The sequence below is a fragment of the Pomacea canaliculata genome, linkage group LG6, assembly GCF_003073045.1.
Source record: "Pomacea canaliculata isolate SZHN2017 linkage group LG6, ASM307304v1, whole genome shotgun sequence".
In the NCBI taxonomy this organism is placed as follows: Eukaryota; Metazoa; Mollusca; class Gastropoda; order Architaenioglossa; family Ampullariidae; genus Pomacea; species Pomacea canaliculata.
In genome coordinates, this window is record NC_037595.1 from 24803593 (window position 1) to 24816442 (window position 12850).

Below are 12850 nucleotides of genomic sequence, written 5' to 3' on the forward strand. Positions count from 1 at the left end.
TGAGCATAAATTGTTAACCTTAACCTATGGCTGTCTTCACGACCTTGCGCCTGTCTATCTGCAAGAACTCATTCGCTGTTACCAACCCCAGCGGAACCTTCCTTCAGCAGCACACTTCAGACTTGAACGACCGAGTGTTCAGTCAGGGAATGCTAATAAGAAGACTGCGGGTTTCAGATCCTTCTCCAATGTAGCCCCGCTTTTCTGGAACTCGCTTCCCATCTCGACCAAGGAGTCTTATAGTATTGGATCTTTCAAGAAAAATCTTAAGACTCACTTGTTTAAACTTTTTTGAAGTTTTTCATTTGACCTGCAGTTTGGTGGCTGCTGCACTCACTCACTCACTCACTCACTCACTCACTCACTCACTCACTTTTTTTATTTGTCACTGTCAGATTTGAACACACCACCTTTCAGTCTTCAGACCTCGTTGGTAGCCACCAGGCTATACAGCCGTTACCAACTAACGTGTCTAAACTTCGTGAAAAAGTCAAGTTCGCCGTTTACACCAATGAACAAATCCGCTGAACCGAGACGCACACGCCCCAGAACCGGTGACGTCATCGACAACGAGGCTGCTGTTAACGAAGATGACTAGTGCACGACGGACCACAAACACCCTGCTACTGTCCCCCTAGGTACCTCCAACTGCCAGGAACACACACGTCATACTCAATGGAGTGAACAAGATCGGAGTGACAGACGGCAACAACCTACCCGATCCTCTCCCCTCCAGACATCATTGTACGCGTGGTCACAGTTGCCTGCCCAGTCAATGGAGGACATCGAAAACGGACTACAGTACCCTACAAAGAACACCAACAAGAAATAAGTGACAAGATGGCCGGTCCTCCACAGTTCATGACAATTGCTATCCCATAATGTCGTTGACTTTGTGTGGACGGCAAGACACAAGCAAGACAAGGGAGAGAATAAGTTTCACTGACCCAGTGACTACGCGACACGAGGTGTCCGTGCTAACGGTCACCAGGACACAGCACGGGACTCACCCGTGAAAATATTTCACATCTTCAACTGCGACATCGACGGTTTGCTCGTGAAAACACACTATCCTGGCTTTGTACAAAGCATTAACGTGTTTGTTATTGTGTCTTACAGACATTGCTTGACGTCAGCAGTACACTGCAATGTTTCTCTGACTTCCAACGATACTTCAGTCCTGCTTCTACACTTACATCGCAAGGAAGAGCTGCCGGCCGATATCCTTGTTTTTAGTAAAAAATGTATTTAATAAGTTTTTGCATAGACTGCAGTGTACGGTTGACAATTTGATTTTATTGCAATTTGACACCGAGTTTAACGAGACAAGTTCTGGACTTAAACCCACAGATGAAACGCAGGGTTCGGAGACAGACCAGGAGGAGATCGATCCTCGGCCCAGAACCGGATCCGCTGGGGTGGTATGGTTGCGGCACTAGGAGGACAAAGAAGACTAAAAAGATAAGTGGGTTTGTGTGTGTGTGTGTGTGTGTGTGCTGCTTCCACCATTTTGTAAGTCTATGATCATGTTGAAAGCACAGTTACATCTGGACTTACAGGCCTACCACAGAGACGTTAATATTCGAATACCACTTCTACCTACCGCAGCGTTCTCATGGCAACCTACTATTTCTACCTACGCACTCACTCACTCACTCACTCAGTGTTTTGTAACATCATTTCTCATCTCCATCTCTTCCCCAGAAGCACATTTTCCCGAGTTCCTCGACCATCTCACCGGTACATGGAGATGAAGCTGAGTTTGTAAGGTGGCCAGTGACAAATCACTGTCATGTGACCCCTAACTTTCATGCTCGTTGACCAACGGTGACCTCGCCACCAGCTCTGTCCATTTTTCACGGTTCCTCAAAGCCCCATGGGGAGTTAATCACTTTTGAATCATTTGTATTTTCATCAGCAGCAAACAGACGATAAATTTGTTTCTAGTTCTCTATAATCAGGAAAAAAAGGAAATTAAAAAAATAAAGTTGAAGCTCCCTCTAATCATAGAAAGTACTTGAAATCATCGTGAGTTTGGTTTCTCTTTCACTATTCCCTTTCGGGTCTCCTGATTATTCAGGCTGCAATGCTGCGGTCACACCACACGACTTCTGTCACGCCAGACTGCTGCAGGCCTTGGAGTCAACAACAGCCGCAGACCCGTCTCTGGCCTCATGACCATTGCAATCTTTCTCTGTACTTTGTGGTTGGGGTCCACAGTCAGCGTGAATCTGAAAAAATGATACAGTATCAGGTTTTCGTGGCACTCTGCATTTTACAAATCTATCTATTCTATCTATTGAAATGCCCGTGGTGTATGTGTGTATTTACGTAAGTATGTATGTGTGATTGTGAAAGAGTTTTAATTTACACTGTATTTGAATATATTGTACTATACCTCTGGCCATGAATAAAGCTTTTAATATAGTGACTAATGTACTTGGTGATCCCTTTCATGTGGATTTTGTCAATTTCGTAATACATCTTTATAATGATAAAAAAGGAAAAAGAGTTTGAACTGTGAACTGTATGGTGAATACAGACAAAAACATTTAACAAAAATACAGAGGAATGACTGAACACAAAATCCGGCTCTACAGTGTTCTCTTGCCATGTAGAAATGGTGCAACATATTTCACCAAAAGGTTTGACTATTCAGTCCGTACTGAAGCATTCAAAGAAACATCAAGACCAGATAGTTCCAGAATCGATAACATTATTGCAAAAGTACGGCCTCGTCTTTATTTGTTGAGGAAGTTATTTAAATCGCTTACTTCCTTAGTATTCGTCCAATGATCACTTTCTGCTCGTTTAGGGCGAAGTGTTGTCCGATGCAGTTCCTGTGCAAGAAACACAAACATCACAAAGATACATCAGGTAGCACTGCAAAAAATACTCTGTTGCCAAACAATTCTTTTGCCTAATAAATTCAGCTAGTGACCAGGGGCGGACTGGAGCTTTAAAGCGGCCCGGGCATTATTTACAGAGCGGCCCTTCTCACTAAAATAGGCCCATAATATTATTCTATAGAACAAAATAGGCCCACCGGCCCACTGGGCATAGCCCAAATGATCGACTGGACAGTCTGCCACTGCTACTGACCCTTAGTTTTAAAAAGTACAGCTCCAAAAACACATCCGATAGGAATTGATGATTATAAGTGACCTAAAAAAAGTAGCATAGAAAGTTGATGCAATGCAACTACCTTGGCCCTGCTGAAAACGGTACAAATGTATATGCATCCTTATCCTTGATGTTATCCGGATGAAACCTGTCCGGGTCGAAGATCTCGGGATCTGACCACACCAAAGGACAGTGGTGAAGACCCATGATGTTCAAACGGCACCAAGTGCCAGCGGGCAAGGTCACATCTTCGATGGTCATTGGCTTGGTCAGAGTTCGGTCGATGAAGGGAACAGTGCTGTGCAAGCGCATGCCTTCCTTAATAACCTGGGTCAGGTACTCCAGCTTCTGCAGGTCCTCCCTGAAAAGCAATCAAAGTGTAAATGTTTATAAGCTGCAGTGAATGGAAAGACGTTGGTGTTGCTCAAATTGCTCTTTAAAGGACTACGGGGTTGTCTACTGATGAGGTAAAGCTCGGTGCTTTATTTCCCTAAATCACCACACACAGAAACAGGTGAAACTCGTCATTATATGCCTGATTACCAGACTTTCCAGCTCGCCAATTGGCTGAACCCTTGACAAAGTAGCCATGTACTATCGTGCCGATTGTTGTTAATCTGTTTCTGCTAATCACGATAATTCCTTGCATGTGCCTCGAGAAGGAAACTTGGGTAATCAAAATTTTGAGAACTAGTAACTTGTACTGATCTTTACCTAGTCAATAGAAAAACAATCTGCGACTCACGCGTTATTTAAAATTAGATATTTACTATTATAAAGACTACTATATTAACTTTAAAAAATGGTCTATCGTGTTAAGGCTATCCAGATTTTACAAAATGTCAAGATCTCATTTCCAGCAGTGTCAATCCACATGTGAATTTTTATAAATACTAATTCAAACTTCACAAACATTTTGACAGTACGTTTGTATAGCGCCTTTTCCCACCATCAGCCAGACTCAATGTGCTTAAAATATAAACACGCGGACATGAGAATAATAATGTTCAAAACTTCAACTTTCAACTTTTCAGCAACTTATATTTCAGCGCCATTCTAATTCAGGACATCACTAATTTTCTAACAACAGTACCATTCAATGTCGTCCGACTGGCGACCTTCCAGCAGACAGTCTAGTTCCTCCTGAACCTTTTGCTGGTACTGTGGATGCTGGGCCAACGAGTACAGAGTCCAGGCAATGGCACAGGCAGTTGTGTCATGACCTGAAAGGTCATAGTACACGTCAGTCAGTTGTTTACGGAAGTGTATCTTAACTAAATATCATGTTACTCTCAGTTCTTGTTCTTGTTATTTGATTCCTCTTCGTGTTTTCTGTATTTGATTTAGTTCTTTGTTAGTACTGTTGTTTATTCTTTTATACTTCATATGTTATTCGTTTGTTTTCCTGTCCCTCGTATGCTGTCCATGTTTCGTTCTTGTTCTTAAGCGCTATGAGAAAACTCCTTAGGAAAGTGGGTATGCACTTTACAAACTTTGCTTTTATTATTACTATTATTATAAGGAAGTTCCGTAGACAATATATTGGAAAGCTTGATTTGTACAACCTGATACACGAAGGTCAATGTGCATTGAATTGGGTTTAAAAAAAACTTAAAATACCTTACTTTATCATTCAAAACAACAGTAAATAAGCCATTTTGAATGTGAATGTAATAATTGTTCACCTGCAAACATAAATGTGTTGACCTCATTCCGAAGCTCTAGAGGTGTAAAGCCGTGTCCTGACTCGTCCCTCGCTGTCAGTAAGATGTCCAGGAAGTCTAAGTGTCTTTTCTTGGGTGGTTCCTCTCTTTCCTTAAAAAAAAACCGAGAATTGTTTGTGTACCTAAGGAAAGGACGCGTAACGCTCTGCCAGGTCCTCCATCCACATCATCCTTGATACTTTCTACATACGTATATAAAGAGGAAAAACACGAAAGAAAGAAGGAACGGAAAAAAGAAGAATTAAAAACAAAAGAAAAAATTCTTGATACCAGTCATGTAGCACAAACTGTTCTCACCAAACGCTCCTTGCGAGCTTTGATGACGTTTTCAGCAACACTGTGGGCAAAGTCACAAAGTGCCTTGAACTTTCTCCCGTGGCTCGACAGGAAGTAGATGAAATCCAGCGCAAACAAGGGATTTCTGAGAGAGAGAAAAAACACGCGTTTAGACGGGACAGCTGAATGGTCACGTGATTGATCCAGCGCGCCTGTCAAAAAAGTTTATTGAAGCTGGGTTGTCTTTACACTTTGGTCAACGTTATTTGTGTGTGTAAGAGAGAGAGAGAGAGAAACTCTGACGAAGGAAACTTCTTTTTTATTAACAAATATCTCCAGCTGCCTCCCTGTCTGTAGCCTTGTTGATAAAAACATAATTTCTCAGATCTTTACAAATACTGTCTCGTGCTCAGCTAAAGGGAGGAAACTGATATTTTACGCCGAGCCAGCAACTAAGGCAATATGGCGGCAAAGCAGCCAGCTCTGTAAACAGATGTCAATAAGTGGAGAGAAAGTAAAGCATGCCCGAGATGAGACCCGAACCCACTTTATTGTTCACCGTTGTGCCATCCGCCCCTCCCATTCAGCTAAGAAATAGAAAGGAAAACAAACTAACACGCTAACTAGGTTTCACGAAAAGATGGAAATGTGGTGAGTCAAGTAATTGTCCATTCATAGAGATGCACGGAAAGCAGGCTTAAAACGAGGTTTTTTTCTTGTCTTAAATGATTGTGTGTTGGATCCACTCAGAAACGGACATCAGTTGTTTTTCTTACCAGTCGTTCTATGGCTTTCCCTCACGATCAGAACTGTATTGCACAACCTGATAATCAAAGTTGTTATTCCTCTAATTTTTCTCTGTAAATTGTCAACAAGGCATAAAAACCCCACATATAGGGTGCTCCTTTAAACAACACTATAAAACATCTACAACGCACCCTCTTTGTCCACAGAAAAATATATAAACGGGTGCTATATCTTTTAAAAAAAATAAAAGGTCTTTACCTCCCTCTTTCACTGAACATGTCTGTCAGCTGCATAACTGTCTGTACATATGGATGAGACTCTCTACAAGAAAGACAAGTTTATACATAGGAATGACAATCTTTGAAAAACACCTCAAGAAAATGCGAGCTGAATAAATTTATGGAGATGAATGTTTTCTCATGAATAATCTTGCTAACCAGTGAAACAGACCCGTCGACACATTTATCCACGTGTGTAGAAGCTCCAAGAAACATGTTTCTCATTACAAAGCAAACTTTGTTATGGAAGGCAAATCAAATCGGTCAGTCGAAACTGTCTTGTGTTCAGTGAGGTCTAAACAGTACATTTAGACTGTGTATTTGTTGTTATTATTATTCATGTGTGGAGATGAGAGGTAGACCCACCCCTTTAGCTGAATGTCGTCCTTGTAGGACATGGCGCATTGTAGGATGACATCAAGTGTGCACAGACTAACGTGGCTGTAGATGTCCATGCTGGGCTTCTCTACAGCATGGACACTCATCTTGTCCTGCAGGATTAACGTTACGATGATATATTGTATTAGACTAGATTATTAGATACACGGCAGCTATTCATTGGTCGCCTTAATAAGATAGGTTTCCTACCTCTCAGGAAAGAAAGACAAAAGAGGGAAATGAGATCTGGAGGTCCACAACCACGCAGTAAGACAAAAGAGATCATAGAGAAGAGGCAACATTGCCTGATAGTTTATTGTCCTGTTACAGTTGTGATGATGATGCCTGGTGGTGGTAGATAAAAGATGAAGACACACACAGTAAAAATAACGCAGACATGAATGGGAGATGAAGAGGAGAAGGAGAGAGAAAATTCGGATATTGAACTCATTACCCATTTTAATGTAAGAATAATAGTAATACTATCTTCTCGAAATGAGACCAATAATCTCAATCCATGCTACAGATCTTACAAGCAAGCACTTAAACCACGAATTATTTCACTGACGACAAGAGAGTAAAATAACTTCTGTAAAGTGAAGAGTCATGGATGTTGATTGTGAAAAGTAAATGCAACAGAATTAATCACTTTGTGTGATAACAAGTAGAGGTCAAGGTTGGCATATAATTATGGAGTTACTTGCCAACAGCACGTCGGCAGCGCGGTTGCTGATGGTGTTGTATGGCTTCAGGATGTCGAAGTGGAAGGCTGGTGTGAGCAGACGGCGAGATCTGTACCACCTCGGCCCATTACCATTCAGCAGACCTTCTCCCAGCCATGGAAAAGTAAACTTGTAAATATGACTTTTAGGCTCTGTAAACAGCAAGATTGTTCAATATTCTAATCAGACTATCTTTTGTTATAAAACTCGCAGGAAAGTTAATCTTATGGAACAGGAACGTCTTTAAATAAACTATAGATAAAAAGAATGATTTTACCTGATCTTTTAAGAAGCGTCTTCATTGTGTCCGGATGGTTCAAGAAAATCACAGGTCTCAATGGTCCCAGCCACAGCCGGAAAAATTTCGGGTACCTTTTTGAATACTCCAGTAAGTACTGAGTCCGCTGTTCTGAAGTGTATGAGCGTATCTAAAGAATAAGATTATGAGAGGCACCATAAGCTGTGACATGAACTGTCGGAATACCACAGAATGAAAGGAGGAACACTATCTCTAGATATACCTCTATTATATATGCGCTTGTGACAAAAGTTCACCTTTGGCATACAGTTGGACTTAGATTGCTTACAACATCTTTACTATTTCTCTTTGTTGAACCTGAAATTACATGAATGGATGAATAAAGGTTTTGGGAAATAATATTGTGACCCTCCACAACGAAATGAATCTTGTGCTAGAGGCCCCGAAAGGCGATAGGGGTCAATTTGGTGCAGTTTGTTTTTTCTTTAAAAATGGATTTCTTGGTTATTAAACTTTCAGGAAAATGCACTGCTATTCTAAAATAAAAGTTAGAAATTGACTTAAAATACGTTTTAATCGAAGTACCCTACTGCGACCCATACTGATTTCTGCAGAAAAATGACGAATTTCAAACGTTTTTTCAATACTGATTCCCTGTCATAAAACCATCGTGTTATACCTTGCCAGAAATCCCGGAGGCGAATTTGCTTTTCCCTAATAATTGTTGTATAGCGACCATTTCCGAGCCTTCAGATTGGCCGCTAGCTCACGTGACTTACTCTGTAACCCATACAGCTTTGCACACACACATATCGCACTGTTTGGGTTGTCGTCTGCTCTTAAAAGAGTCTCTGATGGTGACGAGCAACTGCTGCGCTTCAATAAAGGTGAAACTGCACATTCACTGGGGTGTAGCTGTGTATGAAACACGCAGGCTAATAAACTACGGAAGACGCCAATATTCATGCGGTGTAGATTATCGTAGTTATGTTTTTATGTCAGTCGATTGTTTCAAGCTCTGTCTCTACTTCCGCTAAATTCACATACAAATACACCAAGCCATTGTTGGATCGTAGTTGATTCTTCACAATTTTATTTTTGAACATTTAAAATTTCGTCATTGAATATCCGATAACAGAAAGTTGGAGCCGAGTTGTCAATATATCAGAAAGGGAAAAGAATGGGTATCGACGCGTTCATGATCCCAGTATATGACATTTTGGAAACTCGTAACAGGACGATCGTTGATTTTATGTTGTGACTGGAAGACTGTGCATTATTTGTCATATAAATCTTTAAGATTATCTGTCAAATCATATAGCTCCCTGTATGTCGCTAGAAGAATGGAGTGGGTATAGTTGTATTGGTATCTCACCTACTGGCCCAAGTAGCATACTGAGTGAAAATATTGAATTTTAGGGATACTTGGAAATTTTACTATATTCAATTTTATCCTGTGTTTTTAGGAGGATGCTGTTATTAATGAAATAATTAAATCATTAATATTGTAGGGTACCATAATTGTAACCATCTACCAAAACAAAGAACAAAGTGCATGTTAAGAGTTTCTCTCCACCCCACCTCCCCCCCCCCCCAGAAGAAGTCTGGCAGGTTTTCAAGTTCTAGTATGGTCAATAATCACCTGTTTTGATGAACAATGCAACAGTTAATGGCTGCCAAAAGCTATTTTGTTTTTGAAATTTTTGAATCTTTTCAAAAGAAACAGCTTTTTTGTAGTCTATATTGTTCAAGCATTCCTACTATTCTTGCAGAACTTGCAGCATCATGATACTTCTTAAACAGAGACTCACAAACTCAATAAACAACTGATGTCCAAGTTTTATTTATTTGTTTTGTGGTGACCACTGGTTCTGTCTACACAGAACAAGTGGTACTCCTCTATGTAAGTTATAAAAATAATTTCATAGCAATAAAAAGTGAAATATTTTTAAATTGAGAATTTTAAAGCACACACTAACCTGAGCTCATAATAGCAAATTTGCAAAAGACAACAGTCTCTCTAAAAGCACACATAAATGGCTTCTGCATACAAAATTCGCTTCTGGACATAACACTAATCAGTTCTATTAAATCCAGTACAACTTTAGTGTCATTAACATTCTATGTAATTGCTCCAGGAATTTTGATTGTATATGCTTATGCCCACTTGTATAATCCATGAAGCATGGTGAATGAAGGAAGCTCTGTATGCAACTTATTCATCTGACATATGATTGTATTAACTTCAACTTTTCTGTTTTGTGTGAAGAACAAAAGTATAAGGCAAAACTACTGTCTAAACTTCCCTGATCAAAAGTACATCTTTCTCTGGGATTAACACATACTTTTATTGTAAGAAATGTATGTACACGTGCACATGAAGTCTGAAAATTGACAAATATATACATACCAGCAAGTCAGGATATTCCTTGATTGGTACACCTGATTCACAGGCCGGTTTAGTTGTGTGTGTCATCTGAATCGACATGATAACTAAAATGCTGGTGTTGTCTATATTGTGCCAAATGCTCGCTTAAATGATAAGCTGTACAGTAAACTGCTGCAGATAAGCGCACGAACATTTTTCAGCGGAATCATAGCCACAAACTGCCGTATGTGGAGTCTTGACATCAAGCAGACGACAACCCAAACAGTGCGATGTGTGTGTGTGCAAAGCTGTATGGGTTAGAGAGTAAGCCACGTGAGCTAGCGGCCAATCTGAATGCCCGGATATAGTCGCTATACAACAATTATTGGGATAAAGCAAATTTGCAGCACGGAGTCTGTATGATCAACTTCTTTAAAGAACGATTTAAATATTAACCAATCAAAAGATTTCTCTGCGAAAGTTTAGGAGTAAGCAAATCTGGTCGGCTATCCAATGGAGAATCCGATACTGAACTGGCCTTGGCAACGAACGAAAAGACGCCGCGCGATTGGTTGAAGGGGACGAAACTCGTTCTTTCCGCCAGGTTTTGTGCACACTCTCAAAGTACTCGTTAAGCGAAAGAATGGAGAAAACTTACCTAAGTGACGGAGCATTAGTAGTTTTACTAAATTCCGATTAATCTGCAACTCTTCCGCGTTCCAAACAACTAGAACTCGGAAGATTAATTACACAATATTTCGGGAAAGACGACGATTTAACGAGCATCGACGAATCTGAGTCAGAGGAGCAGCCTATTTCAGATCATCATTCTGACGAAGAATCTGAGGCACCACTTGTTCAGGTTCATCTTTTGAACGGAGGAGAGGAACATGATGTGGAAACTGATACAGTCAAATCTCCCTACTATGCCACCTACCGGGACCGAGCAAAAGTGGCATAGTAGCGAGAGTGGCATAGTAGAGAGGGTTCGTAAAAACGGCTTTATTTGTTCAAGTTACCCGTCAGTCCAATGCAGGGGTGGGCAATTAATTTTCCCAAGGGGCCGCATGAGAAATTGGGATGGTTTTAGAGGGCCGGACTAATATAGTTAACTCAGTTTTACCTAATACTGTATGTATAGTATATATACTGGTGGCCGGGCCGGTCAGAGACAGGAGGCCTTTGCCCAGGTCTGGTCCAAAGCTCTCAAGAATCGTGGGCTTCGCTAGCTGTCTCCTCTCATTCTCCCCCTCACCTCTTCATCCTCCACCCCTCCCAACCACATCCGCGCACCTGCATCCTGTCGCTAGTCGACCCCCTCACACCTTCCCTCTGTCACGTGGCTGTCACCCGGCCAGCGACCACCACCCCCACCCCCACATTGCCAGCCTCCACCCTCCCTGTGTGCGTGCTATGTTCCATCCCACCTAACTGCGATGTCCCACACTACCGTACAGTATAGTAATCGAGCACTGCGCGGAATTTCACAACTTGTGTCTTTTAACAGTCACAAAAAAGTGGCATAGTAGCGAGAGTAGGGGTGGCATAGTAATTTTTTTTTTACATTGAATTTATAGTCGGGACCGAGCAAAAGTGGCATAATACCGAGAGTGGCATAGTAGCGGGGTGGCATAGTAGGGAGATTTGACTGTATAGACAACTGTGTATCAGCTATGCTTCACAGAGCACATGTGGTAGGGGTTCGCTCTCATTTTCCACTTACGCGGCAGTGAAATGTGCTTTCACTCACGGATTCTTCCCAGACGTACCGGTCTGACCTCTTTTTTTCCCCTCTCTTTTCTCCTCGTCATACCTCTGATTTACGTCATTCATGCACGCATTCTGAAAAATTTCGTCACTTATGATCTTTCGTCATTCACGCTTTCTCATCATTGCACGCGCGCTCAGTACTCCCACTATGCACACAACACCGTTCCTGCAGAACAAATTAAAAAACAATTCAAATTAATGTTGCGACACGACTCATTTTAGGGGGCGAGCTTTTGTCACAGGCTCATATGTCAGGCATACAAAATGCGCCCAAAACACACACACACTACAGTTCTCCTTGTGATTGAAACATCCAACCCATAGACCTGACCGTGAAGCAACTCTCCGTGGTCACAAAGGAAGTCTTGTGCTGACAACAATGACATTATAACCCAGCAGAAGAAAGCGTCAGACACTTCTCTTACCTTTCTCAAGTTTCCCCAGACCCAGCTGAAGTCTGTTTCACCAGGAAGCTGGTTAAAGAAGCGAAAAAGACTGCGGTACCAGACAAGCCATCTTATGATCTGGACCGTTAGCGCCGTCATCACAGCAATAACGACTAACCGCACAGTCGGAGATAAGGAGAACAGTTGAGTAGCCACATCCATGATGAAGATTTCTGGGATGAAACAGGGATCTCAGATAGGTTCTGACTGCTACCACATAAATCTCTATTCATAAAAGGAATCACTTTTGTCTAAGTTTCAACTAATGTCCACTGGAACTAAGTTTACCCTAATTTTACTTGTTTCAACTCCATATTTTGTCACAAAGATAATATGAACTTAATTTCTTTCTTTTTCCAGTAAAATGTTCAGGAAGGTCATCTTAGTTTCCCTATGGTATGGTTGAAGTGATCATAACATCACTGTTGCCTAATTGCCTGTCTATTTGTGCTTCAATCGTTGACCAAAACTATAAATTCATAGATGTTTCTAATTATAACTCACTAAAACTCTCCGAATTTCTCGTTTTCTCTCTTACCAATATTTGCTAATGCACATACAACTGATAAACCTTTCAATAAAACTAAGAATACCTCAATGTCGCAGGTCTTCCACAAGTGCTTTGAGCTGTGTACTTTAGATTGTGAACTCTCCCTAAACCCGAGAGTGGAACAGAGCTTCAAATCTGGATGCTGTCGGCTTTACATGGCCGACATTGTGAGTAAACTGACACAGACGGCTTGAAATGTGTCCTATAAA

General features: G+C 41.2%; 1 protein-coding gene across 5 annotated transcripts; it reads right to left on the reverse strand.

Annotated features, from left to right (window-relative positions):
• Positions 1–1769: 1769 nt before the first annotated feature.
• On the reverse strand, positions 1770–12822 carry LOC112565700 (cytochrome P450 4A24-like). 5 transcript variants are annotated; one of them, XM_025241350.1, is made up of 12 exons: positions 12685–12822; positions 12071–12264; positions 7526–7676; positions 7231–7400; positions 6515–6639; positions 6129–6191; positions 5145–5268; positions 4809–4938; positions 4217–4346; positions 3206–3484; positions 2775–2840; positions 1770–2231 (listed from the first exon to the last, which is right to left on the reverse strand). In XM_025241350.1, exons 2-12 carry the CDS (start codon positions 12251–12253, stop codon positions 2096–2098), a joined length of 1557 nt encoding a protein of 518 aa, XP_025097135.1. In that variant the 5' UTR covers positions 12254–12264; positions 12685–12822; the 3' UTR covers positions 1770–2095. The 5 variants fall into 5 exon arrangements, with proteins under 5 accessions (XP_025097135.1, XP_025097139.1, XP_025097137.1 ...); XM_025241354.1 differs by lacking the exons at positions 12071–12264; positions 12685–12822 and adding an exon at positions 11626–11960; XM_025241352.1 differs by lacking the exons at positions 12071–12264; positions 12685–12822 and adding an exon at positions 11599–11960.
• Between the last annotated feature and the right edge of the window lie 28 nt (positions 12823–12850).

What these genes read in the sequence shown, in the direction of transcription:
- LOC112565700 (XM_025241350.1), bottom strand. Translation starts at nt 12,253, where the DNA reads ATGGATGTGGCTACTCAACTGTTCTCCTTATCTCCGACTGTGCGGTTA. An exon ending in ATGTTCAGTGAAAGAGGGAG is followed by an intron (nt 5,269 to 6,128) that starts GTAAAGACCTTT and finishes TCTCTCTCTCAG; the next exon opens with AAATCCCTTGTTTGCGCTGG. An exon ending in CCGTTTTCAGCAGGGCCAAG is followed by an intron (nt 2,841 to 3,205) that starts GTAGTTGCATTG and finishes TTTCTTGCACAG; the next exon opens with GAACTGCATCGGACAACACT.